Here is an 18,093-nt window from a genome sequence, read left to right as displayed (position 1 = left end):
AAAGCAACTTTAATTTTACAGTCAGAACCTGAAAAGGAGGTGGTGGGACACACACTTGGAATTCAAGAATAGGTTTCAAGTCCTTGAAAATTGTTCCAAAGGAAATAGAATCACTTTCAGATCTTACCCAGACAACAGTACATAAGAAAACCAAAATTACCCATAATTATACCACCCATTATAACTATCATTAACATTTTGAGATATATTTCCTTTGATTTTCTGATGTACATAAATTAAATTGGGGTTACACCATGCATAGTTTTATATCCTGCCTTTTTACTTAATATTTAAATATTTGTATACAGCATATCTATCATTTGTGTATACTGTAACTTAACCAATCTCCTATCTCTAGACATTTAAGGAATACTGCAAGAAAAATATATGTATTTTGCACATCTCATATTTTCTTCCAGGAAATAAATTTCAAGAAACAGAATTACATGGCTCACGCCTGTAATCCCAGCACTTTGGGAGGCCGAGGCGGGTGGATCACGAGGTCAGGAGATCGAGACCATCCTGGCTAACACGGTGAAACCCCGTCTCTACTAAAAATACTAAAAATTAGCCGGGCGTGGTGGCGGGCGCCTGTAGCCCCAGCTACTTGGGAGGCTGAGGCAGGAGAATGGCGTGAACCCAGGAGGCGGAGCTTGCAGTGAGCCGAGATCACGCCACTGCACTCCAGCCTGGGCGACAGAGCGAGACTCCGTCTCAAAAAAAAAAAAAAAAAAAAAAAAAGAAACAGAATTACAGAATCAAAGGACACCAATATATTTAAGGATCTTAATATTGTCAAATGGTCCTCCATAGAGGTAAGGCCAACTTACATGCCTCCCAATAGAGTACCTGTGACCTCATTCACAATAGTGCTTTAAATTTAAGTCAAATCCATTTCCTTTTACCTTCTCCATCTAAACCATAATCATTTCCCTTGAGTTTGGTATACTCCTGGCTTAAGACCTCTTGTCTTTTAATCACTCTCCCTTATACCCACTTCTACTTAAGGTAACTGAGGTCTAGAAGCTAACTTGATTCACCTGTTCCAATATTTTCTAATCAATGATCTTGTTATCTGAGATGCCCATCTCCTCAAAACAATAGAAAAGTTTTAAACTATTTACATTGTTTTACATTGTTTCCATTGTGATTGTGAAAATCCTCCTATGGAAATAAAACTAAATCATTAGAGATCTGATTTACACATGCAAGAGTTACCTCAAAGACAAAAGTCAAAACTATTTTCAAATAAAAACTCCAATTTCAAATGGAAAACACAACAGACATTTTGGAACCAAGCAGCTATAAGTTTGAACCCCAGTATCAGTTTGTGATTTCTTGGGTCCAAGAGCTTATAATTTCTTCATTCCAATAACGCTGGCACTTGGAATGGAGCCTGGCATTCAGCAGGAGTTCAATGAATGGCTGTTATGTAAATAATAATTAGCAAATACATTTGGTATCTTCTCTGAGTCCCATTTTCCTCATATGAAAAACATGAGGACATCATTGCTTATTTTCACAGTACTGACAGCAAGACTGAGCAGACAATGTATCTGAAGGTGCCTAGTACAAAAGACTGACCCACTGTGGATCATCAAAATAAGTGGTGACCACAGCCCACACAGTTGAATAGACAATTACAAAATACAATATACCTAAGCAAACTATCTGAAGCAGCTACTTCCATTAACAGAATAAGAGACATAAAGCTCAACTATTCAAATGATTAAAAAGCATGACTGCAAGAAGAAAAATAAAGTAACCTGAAAAAAAATAGAGAAAAGCCAACTAGTAAATACCCTACCAAATTTTAATTTCCTAAAAAGGGCAATATTTACAATATTTAATGTGTTTAACATAAGCACACCAAAAATAACAATTTTGAGATTAAAACTACCCATGCTAAATCAAAGTACTTAAATTTTTGATGGGTTTTTACAAAATATCCCTCACTCCATTAATCATACTTATGAATATTAATCATAAGGAAAATACTATAAAACAAAAGCTTATCAGCATTAAAATAGATCTGGAAAATATTTTAGGAATCTATTCATTTCTCATTTCTTTTTTTTTTTTTAATATAATAATAGAGATTGGTTTTTGCCATGTTGCCCAGGCTGGTCTCAAACTTCTGGGTTCAAGCAATCCACCCACCTTGGCCTCCCAAAGTGCTAGGATTACAGGCATGAGCCATTGCGCCCAGCCATTTCTCATTTCTTAAATGGAAATTCCCTTCTAAATCAAGTCATATTTTAGTCTATTTCCTTAACTCCTTCTGCTGTTACATGACTTCAGTCACCTCAAAGTAACCCAGGAATCAAATTTTTAGAAAAGACGTTCATAATACAAATAAGCAGCAAATATCTCTAATGATTATCCCATCATGGTCCAAAGCCTGGCAAATGTAAGTCGTATTTTTATTAAACTAGCACACATCCAAAAAAAAATACTTTAACTCAGTATCCAAAGACAATATTTAGCATATTTAACAAAAGCACACCAAAACAATCTCTTGGTCTACAATGGTAAGGTTAAATCTAAGGCTCCCAAATAAAATTTACAAAACAATTTCCTTGATCATTTTTAAATTCTAAAATGTACAGATCTCTAGGCCCATATATGGGCCATCTCTGTAGTGTCTGCCCAGACAGCAAAGGATGCAGCTGGCAGGCTGCCTCCCTTTAATCTTTCCTTAAAGCAGGTGTTAATGAGATCAAGGTCAGAAGTTCAATCAGGAATGGTCCAACTAACTTTGTTCAGAGAGAAACTCTCACAGTCACAGAGGACATCCCCTAGCTTCAGTCACTCACCTAATAAATGTTTATCTATTATTCATGATCACTAACAGAAGAGACAATTCAAGATGAACTACCGATTGTGGGTCAGAGGCATTTTTGTGTAAAAGATCACATGTGCCCTCGGGCACCTGAAAATTGTATTTGTTACCAACACTTAAAATGTTCACAAGTTTTAAGCGCCTGTTGCTGCTGCCTGTGGGAGGTTTGGCCTCTATAAAAATTGGATGGTGACCCAAAACAGTAATTTTTTAAAAAAGAAGAGGCAGGTAAACAAGATGAATTTCTCTGAAAACCCTCAATTAAACTTACTGGAAGTTTTGGTTCTTTATTGGGTAAAACTACTTTGACATTATAAGCACCTAACAAATGTTTTCAAAATAGGCTAAAATGCAGGAATTTTTCTATATTGAGTCAAGTCTTTTGGCTTCAAACATTTGCCAATGGAATAGAGAACTATGAGACATTCAGCCATGTGCCTTATTTTGTTTAAATAACAAATCACTGATATCTAGGTGACCACCTACTGTTAGAACGTAAACATCTTTATATAAAACAAAGACTGCTAGTAAGCAAGCCACTTATAAAACAATGTATGGAAATTAAAATCCTATTTTTCTAATACCATGATCCCTAAACATTGGCTTAACATATTTATGAAGAAAAGCAAAACAATCAGTGTAGCACTGATAATCTCCTAAAGCAGATGTTCTTAAATTAGCACAGCCACATCAATAGGATCCTAGGGGCTCCCAAAGGTGCTCTGGGGTTCCATAAATGTTTGGCTTGCATTTCACTTTCAAAATATCCTTCATACTTGCAAAGCTGTGACACTGTCTCTGTCACATATAATAATGTGTAATGAAAAACAGCATACACACTTAAGTGTGTTAAAAATCAAACGCAAACACATCCCTTAAAGCTGCCAGGCCACTTTGATTTTATGCAGACCTAGGAATAAAGTTTCTGCTGCCAGCTTTTTCTGCATATCTCAACTTCTTGTAAACATGTCACTGATTAGGAAGGCTGCAGCTCCACACTGAACATTCTTAAAACTCTGGTTTGCACATAGCTACTTAAGTAAAATTATACTCAGGAATAGAAGTTGTCTGTAGAAATAGGATTTCCTCAATAGCATACAATCAAAATAAAATGTGAAAATAAAAAGCAGCAGCTGTGATTATAATGGCATCCATAATCCAATTACAAATTTAAGTCTTAATGTTCTCAATTTAGAAGAAACTTGCACTAATGAAACAAATGTACACTAATGAAGAGTCACTTATCTGTGACTTTTTTCTCGCTATGAAGAAGTTAAATTACTAAAACAGTCTAAATAGTCAAATAATAAATTCACAGATTTTGAATTTTCTTCCACACGGTAACAAGCAGTACAGCCAGAGGACTTTGAAATCTCTATGGCCATTGTTTCCACAATGCTACAAACTTCACAGTACCCTTCATATAGCGGTCACAGAAATTCATAACTTGATTTTGAAATTCAGTAAAGTAAGTGTCTTCAGTCAACTGTCTTTTTACTTTCAGTTAGTATTCCAATTATATCCACTTATTTACCGTATTAGAATTTGTAAGCATCTTTGCAGAATGGCAACTGAATCAACAAATTGGTAAAAAAGAAAAAGTTATATTTAACTTAAACAATGCCTCTGACATATTTATTAAAATACGTGAATCTGGAAAAAAAGAAAAATTATTAACAAATATATAAAATAATAGCCATCTCTGATAGGACTTTCAGTGAGCCTAAGGCACTCTTTCTCAGATTTTTCCACTTAAAAATATTAAGGCTATATTATGAGAATATGGGAGTCTGTGGCTATTTTGTCTTTTAATAGCCACAGACTCCCATATTCTCATAATATAGCCTTAGGAAAACCAGGCAAAGAATACATAACTTCTTTTTAATATTTTCTCTTAAAAATTCTTGTGAATTTTGTGTTGTATTTCATAACATATCCTTTAATTTTAAAATTTTAAAGAGTTCTTTCTCCTCTAAAAATCTTTGAGTAAAACTAAAACTCTAGGAAGATGCATCACTTTCATTCCAAGTCTTTGACCTGACATAACCAAGTGGCCACTAACACCCCAGGACAAGAAGCAGGGACCAACGTTTGATGCACTCCAGCGTATTTCCATCTGCAGTAATTAAAACATTTTTCCCCAGTCTATTCAAGATCAAAATGTATTCTTCCTTGAATGAATAACTTACATTTTCATGTTTCATATGTTTAAGTAACCGCAGTTCTCTGTAGGTTCTTTTCGCATGAATGATGGACTGAAATGGTCTGGAGAGCTTCTTCACTGCCACACGTAACCCCGTTTTTGTGTCAAAAGCAGCACTAAGGAGAAAAAAGGGAAAAAAAACCCACCATTAAAAAGCTGTTCTAAATATTATTTTGGGGTATTTATAAGGCTATTTCCAAATTAAAGGGTCTATAACAAAATACAAAAAAAAAGCATAAAGATAAAAAGCAAAATGACCTATTATCCCATTATCCAAATAAAGCTTCTGTTATTATTTTTGGTGTTTTCTCCTCGTCTTTTCTATGTATCTAAATCAGGAGTCAGCAAATTTTTTTCAATGAAGGGCCAGATAGTAATATTTTCAACTTTGCAAGCCCTAAGACCTCTGTCACAACTACTCAACTCTGTGGTTGTATCAGGAAAGCAGCCAGAAAATAAGTTTTAAAATGGGTGTGGCTGTGTTCTAATAAAATTTACAAAAACTGGCAGCTGCCTGATCTAGATGAGCCAACAGATTAATAAACAGAGTTGAATTCTGTCTTCCCTGCCTAGGCCTCACTGTCGTCACCTTGCCACATATGCTGCCTGATCAGAGTCAAGGCCCAGGAAACCGTGTTTTCAGGACAATAAACTGCCACAAATATTTCTTGAGCACCTACAAAGTACTTGGCACCTTCAGGGAATGGGGGAAGAGCAGAACAGAATAATAAAATAATTTCAAGTAGTGATGAAAATACTATGACTAAATAAAAGGGTAATGGGATAAAGAGTGACAGAAAGCCAGTGGAGTTATACCACTTTAGCTAGGATGGCTGAGGAATGACATCTGAGCTGAGAAGGAAACAATGTAATGATTAAATTCCCTATATAAATATATAAGAAAAAGAGCTTCAAGCAGAAGAAATAATAATAATATTAAGGTTTATAGAGTCTTTACCCACACATACAAGAAATTGTTCTAAGCCCTTTACATTTATTTGTCTCAATTCAGCTTTTGTATTTCCCCGAATCCCCTATGAAATAAGTACTATTATCATTCTCCCACTTACAAATAAGAAACTGAAGCAGAGAGAAGTTAGGTAACTCGACCACGGTCACAAAGCTTAAAAGTGGCAGAGCAGGGAGTCTGGATCCAGAGCTTATGCTACTGACCACTTGACTCTGCTATCTCTCAGAAGAGCAAGTGCAAACAAATGAAAAAAGAAACAGAGGTAGGAAACGTATGGCATGCTGGAGTGAGTGACAGAAAGACAGAAAGGCTGTGTGGGTAGAGCACAGGGAGCAAGGGGAGAGTGGGAAGGGATGACGTAAGAGATGCAGGCAGCAGCTAGATCATGGAGGACATCTATAGCAAAAATGCGATGTGTATTTTAATTATTTTTAGAAATTGTCGCCAGGCACAGTGGCTCATGCCTGTAATCCAGCACCTTGGGAGGCCGAGGCAGGAGGATCACGAGGTCAGGAGCTCGAGACCAGTCTGACCAAGATGGTGAAACCCCGTCTCTACTAAAAATACAAAATTAGGCACAGTGGCAGGTGCCTGTAATCCCAGCTACTCAGGAGGCTGAGGCAGGAGAATCGCTTGATCCCAGGAGGCGGAGGTTGCAGTGAGCTGAGATTGCACCATCGCACTCCAGCCTGGCAACAAGAGTGAAACTCTGTCTCAAAAAAAAAAAAAATAGTAATAACAGAAATTGTCTGGGCCAGTTGCATTATGCCTCATCCTCTAGTTTGTCTCAGTCTCTAACATGTATCCAAGACTTTCTGGTCATCTATTATCACCAAACTCTCTGCCTGCCAAACTTGCTTTTACAACTCTGTACCTACTCCAGTTCCCTTCCTTTCACTCCCAAACTTTTATGGCATACCCTCAATCTTCAAATCCCAATTTGTGATAAACTCCTATAAATCTTCAACCTCTTTTCTGAACCTCCCCTCCATCTCTGAAACTAGGCCATTTCTAGAAGACACTGCTTCTCTTATAGCCCTGCCATTAGAAAGCATTCTCTAATAGCCCAGATACCTCCTGGCTAGCAGGTGGGTAGGAGTCTTCCTTGGCAGCCGTTACCATTTCAGGACCATTACTTTCCGTTTGTTCTATAAAATACCTCCTGCTCACAACCCTGATAAACTATCCCTCTCTGCTGCAGATATCCACTGACCTGAAATTTTCCATCATTCACTGAAAAGTTAGTTTCTATGCAGAAGATCTCTCTACACTCCCAACTTCTGTCATCATTCTTGGCAACTTCAACATCCAGGTGAACGGCACACCCAACATCCTGTTTCCTGACCTCTCTAGGAAACTCCACCACACCCAGCCATCTTCATGGTCACATTCTAGACCTTTATTCCCACCAAAAACTGCCCCACCTACAAAATTTTGAATGCCAGCAGCATTTGCTTTTCATCACAAACCTAGTTACCTCTAGTTTACTTGTATGCTGACTACAACAATTTGTTAACCTCATCGTCATTGCTTGTTTCTATCCTTCAGCCCTCTTCTGTCTTCATCTCCCTTCCTGTTCCATGATTATAATCACTCCCTTGCACTTCTCTCTCTCTCTCTCTCTCTCTCTCTCTCTGTCTGTCTCTCTGATGTACTCACCTGGATAAAGTCTAACCTTGGGTAATCTCAACCACTTAATTTTCCATGACTGAATCCAAGGAACTGAGGTTGAACAAGAAAGACTGTAGAATCAGATTTTCATTCTTAGTTTCTGACCTTAATCTCAAAGAGGCTCTCAATAAAGCCATTTTCTTCTAGTAAGTTCATTTTCCTACTCGAAAATGATCGTTTGACATGTTCTCTCTCAAATCTCCAATTCACCCACTTCCCTCAAGAGTTGCCCTTGCCTTCACTGAGAAAACAGAAACCATCAAGAGGGGAGCTCCATTTGCTTAGCCCCAAATCTATAAACCCATCCTCTCCACCTTCCCTCTTGCTATAACTAAGAATATGCCCCTGCTTATCAAAATTCAAGACTACAATACATGCTTTGGAGCCACCCCCCCCATCTTCTCAAGGATTTCACTTCTTCATTCCTCTTCTCTCTTGCATCATCAGTGTCTCCCTATCTACTGGACCATTCTCATCAGCATAAATTTGCTCTACTTGTTTACCGCCTTCAGCCAGCAAACAAAAGACTTCCCTTAACAGTTCTCCATCACCGTTAAAATTCTCCAAAAAAGTCACCTACACCAGAGGTTCCCAGATCAGCAGCATCAGTTTCACTTGGGAATTTATAAGAAATGAAAATTCTCAGGTACCACCCCAGAATTAATGGAATAAGAAACTTTGAAGTGGGTCTAATAATCTGTATTTTATCAAGCTCTCCATGTTATTCTAATACATACTACAGTTTGAGAACCACTAATTTATACCTTTGCTACTCAAAGTGTGCTCCATGGACCGGCAGCATTGGCATTATCTGGGAGCTCATTAGAAAATGCAGGATCTCTGCAGACAACAGGAAAGGAAAAAAGAAAAGAAAGGAAAAGGAAAGGAAAGGAGATCTTGGGCCCTAAAATAGAATTTACTTTTTGACAAGATTTCCAGGTGATTAATATACCTCTTAAGGTGTGAGAAGCACACATCTACACAACTGACTCATTTCAATCCCATTCTTTCCTCAATCCATTCCACTGAAACTGCTCTTCTCAAGGTCATTAATGACCTCTGCTACCAAATCCACTTTTCTAAGATTAGTAATTGACATAGTCACCACTTTCTCTAAATACTGTCCATCCTGGAGTCTATATCAACACTTCCATTGGTTTTCTATGGAAGCTGCCAGAGGGCAGCTCCATCTCTGTCTCCACTGCATGTGCTGCTTCTACTCAAACTCTGTGTGTTGGAGTTCTTCAGGACTTGGTACTGGGCCCTCTTCTCTCTCCCACATTCTTTTCTAGATAATCTCATCTATGCCCATGACTTTAAATTAAATGCCATCTATATATTGAAAACTCCCAAATTTATGTCTCTCACTGAAATCTCTTCTCTGAGCCCTGATGTCTCCATAAGAAAGACACACAAGCACCTGAAGCGTACCAAGTTCAAAACACCAGAACTATTCTTCTCCATGGCTCTGTTATCTCAATAAATGGACTGTTCATCCAGTTGCTCGAGCTAGACATTTGAGTGTCATCCTTGATTTCTCCCTTTCCTCAGTCCTCATTCAAATCTATTGGCAAGTCTCATGGTTTTCACCTCCAAAAGACGTCTCAAAGTCAACTGCTCTTCCTTTCACCAATATCATATTAGTCCATGTCACTGGCCTACCTCCTTCTAATATGCTTTCCAAATGCATCCAATACAGTCTTTTAAAAATACAAATTATGCCAGGCACAATGGCTCAAGCCTGTAATCCTAGCACTTTGGGAGGCCAGGGCAGGAGGATTGCTTGAGCCCAGAAGTTTGAGATCAGCCTGAGCAACATAGCAAGACCCTGTCTCTACAAAAAAATAAAAAATTGGTTGGGTGCAGTGGCTCACGCCTGTAATCCCAGCACTTTGTGAGGCCAAGGCGGGTGGATCACTTGAGGTCAGGAGTTCAATACCAGTCTGGCCAACATGGTGAAACCCGTCTCTACTAAAAAAATATAAAAATTAGTGGGGTGTGGTGGCACACACTTGTAACCCCAGCTACTTGAGAGTCTGAGGTGGGAGGATCACTTGAATCCAGGAGGTGGAGGTTGCACTGAGCCGAGATTGCATCACTGCACTCAAGCCTGAGCAACAGAGTGAGACTCTGTCTCAAAAAAATAATAATAAATAAATTAAAAATTAGGCAGCCAGGCGCAGTGGCTCACACCTGTAATCCCAGCACTTTGGGAGGCTAAGGTTAGGAGTTTGAGACCAGCCTGGCCAACGTGGTGAAACCCCATCTCTACTAAAAATATATATTTAAAAAAATTAGCTGGGTGTGGTGGCAGGCGCCTGTAATCCCAGCTACTCGGGAGGCTGAGGCAGGAGAATTGCTTGAACCAGGGAGGTGGAGGTTGCAGTGAGCTGAGATCATGCCATTGCACTCCAGCCTGGGCAACAAGAGCAAAACTCCATCTCAAAAAAAAAAAAAAAAAATTAGTCAGGCATGGGCCACCATGCCCAGCTACTTGGGAGGCTGAGGCAGGAAGACTGCTTGAGCCCAGGAAGGCTGAAGCTGCTCAACCTTGTTGTGGTGCGCCATGATGGCACCACTGCACTCTAGCCTGGAAGATACAGTGAGACTCTGTCTCAAAAATGAAAAATAAAAAATAGCAATAAAAGTACAAATTAGATCACACCACTCCCCTCCTTCAAACCATTCAAGGAATCTCCCTGGCATACAGAGTAAAATGCAAATTTCTCATGATGGCCTACAAGGCCTAGGTGATCTGGTCACCACTGATTATTCCACCTGTTCCTGTGCTACTCTTTCCCTCTCTCTCAGCTGCTATGTTCTGCTAGCTCCTTTCAGTTCTTTTAACTATTCAGACAGGCTGCTCCTGGTTCCTAGGATTTTCTTCTCCTCCGCCCCCATCCCACCCCATAGCTAAATCCTTATCCTTCAAGTATTGGTTTAAATAGTCACCTGCTCAGGAACCTGTTAGGGACCTCTAAGAAGCCATTACTCTGTCACAACACCCTCACTGACTCCTTCCTTATCTCACATAAAAGAGGGTGGTGGTTCTCTTCTTTTCCACTCCCATTGCTCCTACAAACCCATAAATTAGTAACTTCTTCCCTCTCAAAAGTAGCAAGTAAATATATACTCATCTCTAAACCCAGTTCTCTAAACTAGCTCTGGTGAGACTGGAAAAATGGCCATTGCCCCTGTGGGACCCTGCTTCTTCAACTTCCCACCTCAGAGTTTGCCTTCCACCTGCAAGCTGAACACTTTCTTCTCTCCTCCATTGGTAAGCCTGCTGGGGAGCAAGGAACAGCAGCAGTTTTCTAGCTGATCTGACTGATTAAGTGTGAAAGTTCAATTAACTGGGGAAGAAATAAGAAGCCCACTTGAGTTGCCCGTCCAAGGCACTCTGCATGCCAGCTTTACTAATAAAAGTAAATATTTTTATATCTCTATTTGACTCCTGAATCTATTCAGCAAAAGGCAGGCTAGAATTAATCAGTACCCTATAGACCCCAACAATCACAATTTATTATTACATGTTTATAATACTCCAACAGAGTGATTAAATAAGAGCTGTGACTTTGGAATTAGACTATCTGGATTTTAATTCCAGTTCTGCCACTTAATAGCTATATAATCTTGAGGATGTTAATTAAATTCTTTCATGAAATGAGAATTGTGTTTATATTTCATCTGTAGGATATGTTAGGATTAAATGTAATAACTTTTATAGTGGGTTTGGCAAGGAGCTTGGTCCATGGCAAAGCTCAAATACGCCTCTCAATCACATTTGTAAAAGTAGAGCTACGAGTAAAACCTTGTTTTCATGAACAACATTATAAAATGAAATTATCTTTATGATAAACAGGTTCTCCAAACTAAAATTCAGGACATACTGTTTAACAAGTTTTTTCCCCAATTGTGAATTTACATGAACTTTTCCAAAATTATCAAATTAATTCACATTTTATAAAATCATTGGTATAGTAAAAAATAACTGAAAGAAATATAAAAATTAGAAGCAGTTATTACAATATTAGGATATCATTGTCACTCATCTACTGCTGACTGTGAATCCAGTACATAACACACAAGGATAATCATTAAATAAACTTCAATGTTTTGTTACACATTCATACTTGCCTCCCCTTGTGTCACACACACATAGAAAATGTGGGTTACTAGATTCTTCATATATCCTAATATAATTCTGTTTAACTTCTAAATTTATTGATGTATACCTTCCTTTATTCACAATGGATTTAAAGCAGACTGGAAGTGTATATATAAAACCTGACAAAATAGTAAGTGATTAAGGGAAAATAAGAAAGTCTGTACAGCTGAGGTTAGCATATATCATGAGGTCCTTTCTTTTTTTTTTTTTTTTTTTTTTTTTTGAGACAGAGTCTTGCTGTGTCACCCAGGCTGGAGTGCAGTGGCGCAATCTCGGCTCACTGCAAGCACCGCCTCCCGGGTTCACGCCATTCTCCTGCCTCAGCCTCCCCAGCAGCTGGGACTACAGGTGCATGCCACCACACCCAGCTAGTTTTTCTGTATTTTTAGTAGAGATGGGGTTTCACCGTGTTAGCCAGGATGGTCTCAATCTCCTGATCTCGTGATCCGCCCACCTCAGCCTCCCAAAGGGCTGGGATTACAGGCGTGAGCCACCACGCCCAGCCAGAGGTCCTTTTTAAATACCCATTAGAGGTAGGCCTCAAATTTGGCTCGAAGCTCACTAAAGCCATTAACAAAGAGAACACAATCAGTTAGGACATGAATCACAGAAGCCATACAATAAAAACCAACCAGGTACTCAGGAGAGCTGAAGAGAGGCATAATTATTCCTGTAATAAACCAGGGAAAAGTTCATTCTGTGTATGTTCAAGAAGGAGACATATAATGTGGTAAAAATGTCCTAATCAACATCTTTAAAAGAATATAATAGTGGGTTTCAGATGGTTTTCTTTTTAGAGCATCCATCAGTATAGATTGCTGTCGTAAGGCCAAAATACAGTTCATTATTAGCAAAGAGGGTAGGAGTACAAAATATTATGGTGTTGCTTTTTTTTTTTCTTTAAGGTCTCACTCTGTCACCCAGGCTGGAGTGGAGTCATGTAATCATGGCTCACTGCAGCCTCAACCTCCTGGCCTCAAGCAATCCTCCAACCTTAGCCTCCTGGGTAGCCAGGACTACAGGCACGTGCCACCAAGCCTCGCTAATTATTTTGATTTTTGTAGACACAGGGTCCCACTATGTTCCCTAGGCTGGTCTTGAACTCCTAGGCTAAGTGATCCTCCTGCCTCGGACTCCCAATAAGTACAGGGGTTACAGGCATGAGCCACCATACCTGGCCTCTCTGACAGACTTAATCCAAGAGGAAATCTTAAATACATTTAGAAAAACAGATAAGCTCCATATTCTTCAGACAATCCTCCAAAGATGACTGGAGCTATCAATGAGCTTTTTGTTTATTATTTTTAAAATTTTCTTTTGTAGAGATGGGGCCTTGCTTGTTACCCAGGCTGGTCTCGAACTCCTGGCCTCAGGCGATCCTCCCACCTCAGCCTCTCAAAGTGTTTGGGTTACAGGCATGAGCCACCATGTTCGGCTGTCAACTGAGCTTTTGATAGGTATAGAGATATAGGGAACTTGTGTTTATATTCCATGATGGGCACCTGACTTGTAGATTTTGTTATAAGGTAATGGCAGATCAATAAATTTAACATCAGCTGAGTAGAGAAAGGGAAACAACCTTTTAAGAAAGGTAAGGTGCTGGACAAGTGCCCATGTCCACAGAGTATTAAAGTACAAACGACTGCACCATGATTTTCCTCAAAAAACAATCTGTGTTTTCATCAACAGAATATGAAGAATGAGTAATCACTCAGCAAGTCTTTGAGTAATTTGTGGGGATCATAAGTGATTTTACAATTTCTTTCAATGGTCATAGATGACTTCTAAGAAGATAAACACAATTTGGTTTACTTTTGGAAGTTAATGGAAATATTTAAATATATTGAAATCTGTACTTACACTGAATTAGCAAAGTCTCATTAATACATTAAATTCATTAGAATATCTATAAAGTGAGGGCCGGGTGCGGTGGCTCACGACTGTAATCCCAGAACTTTGGGAGGCCGAGGTGGGCAGATCACCTGAGGTTGGGTATTCGCGACCAGCCTGACCAACATGGAGAAACCCCGTCTCTACTAAAAATACAAAATTAGCCAGGTGTGGTGGTGCATGCCTATAATCTCAGCTACTTGGGAGGCTGACACAGGAGAATCGCTTGATCCCGGGAGGTAGAGGTTGTGGTGAGCTGAGATTGCGCCATTGCACTCCAGCCTGGGCAACAAGAGCGAAACTCCATCTCAAAAAAAAAAAAAAAAAAAAAAGAAAGAAAAAAGAAAAAAGAATATCTATAAAGTGAGAAGAAATAATCCGCAAAAACATGACACCTCTTTTCCGGATCATACAATTTCAGGCTTTTTTTTCCAACTGAATCAGGATAACTAATAATAGTCTTCAAAACTTGCCTTCTAAATAACTAAATAATTGAGACCACTAACTTGGAACTTTCTCTTTACCTGTAGCACCTGGAACAAATTTCAATAAATGACATACTGGAAATATTTTTCTGCACATGTTACACTCTATTACAGAAGCCTAGCTTTTCTTCCTTCCATATTCAAGCAAATGTGCAAATATCACTGTTGCTCTGAAGCGGATGCTCTGTCCTGCCATTTTGGAAATAACGTCATGAAAATAAAGGCAACTTTATGCAAAAATTGGAACTTAAGTTTTGATTTAGGAAACTCAAAAAATATTCTTCAAACCTAGTGAAATAGAAAAATTAAAAATTATATACATTTATCTTCTTCAGAGTAGCAGGAGATTTAAGATTGACTTTAAAAACTCAAAATTTAAAACATTAGCTTTAATATCTTCGCTAACTCTCAAATATCTTGTTTTAATGTCAACATAACAGTGTTTATTTAATCACAAAACAATTTCACCACTGCAATTACATATATAGTATTTTTTAATGAATCTTACTTTCATTTTTAATTTTTTTTTTGAGACGGGGTCTTGCTGTGTTGCCCAGGCTAGAGTGTGGTGGCATGATCACAGCTCACTGCAGCTTTGACTTCCCAGGCCCCAACAAACCTCCCACCTCAGCTTCCCGAGTAGCTGCTACTACAGAGGCACACCACGACGCCTGGCTAATTTTTTTATATTTTTGGTAGAGACAAAGTTTCACCATGTTGCCCAGGCTGGTTTAGAAATCCTGAGCTCCTGAGCTCAAGTAATTCACCTGCCTCAGCCTGCCAAAGTGCTGGGATTGCAGGCATGAGCCTGCAAGTTCCAAATGAAAGTAGAATGATTTTATAAGATGTTTCCTGCTAGGTGCAGTGGCTCACACCTGTAATCCTAGCACTGTGGAAGTCTGAGGCAGAAGGAAGCTTGAGCTCAGGAGTTCAAGACCAGCCTGGGCAACTTCATGACATAGTGAGACCTCGTGTCTACGAAAAAAAAAAAAAATTAGGCGGGCATGGCGGCACACACCTGTAGTCTCAGCTACTTTGGGTGGCTGAGGTAGGAAGATCACTTGAACTCAGGAGTTCAAGGCTGCAGTGAGCCATTGACTGCGTAACTGTACTTCCGCCCGGGTGACAGAGCAAAACCCTGTCCCCCAACACGGCCAAAAAAAAAAAAAAAAGATATTCCTTCACTGAAGCTTTAAAAGCTGATTGTTTATGACCTCAAGGAACTAAGAAATCTAGCCGAGGAGTCAAAATGAACAGAGGCACACATAAACTTACCAGACTTTGACAAAGCAATACATTTGTTTCCTCTAATCCATTCTTTACACTCCAGCAAGACCAATTTTAAAACAATTTTCCTCCACAGTTCACAACTCAAGAAACTCCAACAGCTCTCTACTACCTAAAGAACCATTTGTAGACTTTTTAGAAATGCAACTGCCTAAGTCCCACTCCAGATCTCATTCTTAATTTCCAGAGGTATGTTTAAAAGTTCCACAAGTGAGTCTGAAGCACAACAAGAATGAGAACCACAACTGGGTTCACCCTACCTGAGATGTTCCTCCTGTCAGGACAGTCCTTTTCATATCTATTCTCTTGGTTTATGTTTTCTCTTGTCTGAAAATGTTTCCTTTTCTTCTCTCCAAATACCCATCTTTCTAAATAATCTTCAAATCCTTTCTCCTCCATAAAACCATACTGACCACTATAACTCACAATGTCTCCACTTCTCTGTACACATCAATACCTTCATACATATATACACAATTTATTAATATTTTAGGTCTATTTCTTTTACACATTGGTGGGCATTTAACACTGATGGACGACTGGCAAATTTCCTTCACTACAGTAAATCTAAAATATAAGCATCAATATTTATACCTATATATTTCAAACTTTCAAAATTATGTTGCATTAATACCTAGAGTTATTGAAAACTTCAGGTAAATTGGTTCATTCCTGATTGTAATTTTTATAACTACTGTCAGTCATCAGTGCTAATGATGACATCCGCTTCACATATCTAAACTGAACCATTCAAGTTTGTAACATGAATCCCATTCCAAGGGAAGTTAGTGCTACATCTCTGGTATCTTCAAGAAGTGTGTAGGAAAGTAATCAAGGGAAAGCATGAAACATTACATCTCAATAGATTTAGAATCCAAAGGATCAGTCATTCTTGAGATTAGGTTTGAAAGTACAAATTTGGAAGGATAGTATATGAACAAGACCATTGTTGAGACTATCAGATAATGAATTCAAAAAGAATATGCACAGAAAGAGAAAAGAAAATTTAAGAATGGATCATGGAGCAGAAAGAAAAGAGGAAGAAAAAACTGACCAATGGATGAAATAGGAGAATTAGAGAAACACAAGGAAAAATCTGAATAGCAGAGTACTTTAAGGTGGTGTTTAAAAAAAAAAAAAGAGCACAATAAATGTTAAGATGTATACATTGTGACACTAAAGTTAGTTACTGCCTCACAGCCTTAAAGTAATTAAAGCAGTAGCAATGATAATTCAGGAAAATGCATTGTATCTTCTAAGGTACCAGAATACATAATGTGCCTAAATGACATTCTAAATCAAAGAAGGCTGATCTTCCTGAGTTACTGCTACCTGAGATCCACAAGATCTTCAAAATTTCAGTCTGTTATTACCTAATATTTTTAAAACTAAGCAAGCGTTCCCAGATGCAAGAACCTTCAAAAACATACAGAAAATTAATTCACAATGTACTACTTCTTGCTCCTTAGTTTATGTGCAGCTCTCTTTGTGGTCTTCTAAACAGCATTTTATTTCTAGGAGTTTGAAAATGCTAAATACTGAAAGAAGACAGGAGAGAAAGGACAGAATACCAGAAGAGACACTAGAGAAAATGCTACCTACCTACCAACTTGGACTTCATGCTAATTTCCTTTCCAGAAAAAATTCAAAACACCCTAAGTTGGGGCCATGACAATGACAAAACACAATTATTCATGAAAACTGGGTCTCCCGCACTAATTAGTTGTTTCTCAAATGCGCCAGTGATACACCTGGCCTTTTGCAAACATGCTTGTGCAAGTTCTCCCATCCATTAAGCTTATTGGGTTATAGCTAGGACCTTGACCATTAGAAATGCTGTTACTCTCCTAGAAATAACAAAAATCATGTTTAGAGAGGCCCAATTTATAATGCAGAAAGTATAGCATTTCTGCCTTTTTGCAGGTGGAAGGTTCATGTTATCCCATCTAGTTTTTACTCAATCAAATATATAGGGTTATCAATCCAAATATATAGGGTTATATAAGTGGTTCTCAACTAAAGGTGATTTTGCCCTCCCTACCCGTCAAGAGACATGTGGCAATGTCTAGATATTTTTGGTTGTCACAACTGGGAACTGCTATTAGTATATAGTGAGTTGGAGACAGGGATGCTGCTAAACATACTACACTGCACAAGTCAGTCCCCCACAACAAAACATTATCCCACCTAAAATGTCAATAGGTTGAATTACCCTGGGTTATACAGGTTGAGTATCCCTAATCTGAAAATCCAAAACCTTAAATGCTTCAAAATCCAAAACTACAGAGGACTTCCAAAGCCATCTATGAGGAAACATAAATATGTCTCCTCTGGACTGATACATTTTTTTTTTTTTTGAGACTGAGTCTTGCTCTATCGCCCAGACAGGAGTGCAGGGGAGTGATCTCGGCTCACTGTAACCTCCGCCTCCCGGGTTCAAGTGATTCTCGTGCCTCAGCCTCCTGAATAGCTGGGATTACAGGCACACACCACCATGCCCAACTAATTTTTGTAGAGATGGGGTTTCACCATGTTGGCCAGGCTGATCTCAAACTCCTGACCTCAAGTGATCCACCC

General features: G+C 38.7%; 1 protein-coding gene across 8 annotated transcripts in view; it reads right to left on the bottom strand.

The window, feature by feature from the left end:
* Positions 1 to 18,093, bottom strand: part of MAPK14 (mitogen-activated protein kinase 14) — a 96,180-nt gene that overhangs the window by 66,066 nt on the left and 12,021 nt on the right. For all 8 annotated transcript variants that reach the window (XM_031012104.3, XM_031012105.3, XM_063707559.1 and 5 more), the window contains exon 2: positions 5,032 to 5,161. In XM_031012104.3, the coding sequence (XP_030867964.1) occupies positions 5,032 to 5,161 (130 nt within the window). The remainder of the gene's footprint in view (positions 1 to 5,031; positions 5,162 to 18,093) is intronic.

Source organism: Gorilla gorilla, chromosome 5, assembly GCF_029281585.2.
Source record: "Gorilla gorilla gorilla isolate KB3781 chromosome 5, NHGRI_mGorGor1-v2.1_pri, whole genome shotgun sequence".
Lineage (NCBI taxonomy): Eukaryota > Metazoa > Chordata > Mammalia > Primates > Hominidae > Gorilla > Gorilla gorilla.
This window is presented reverse-complemented; position numbering and strand designations above follow the sequence as displayed.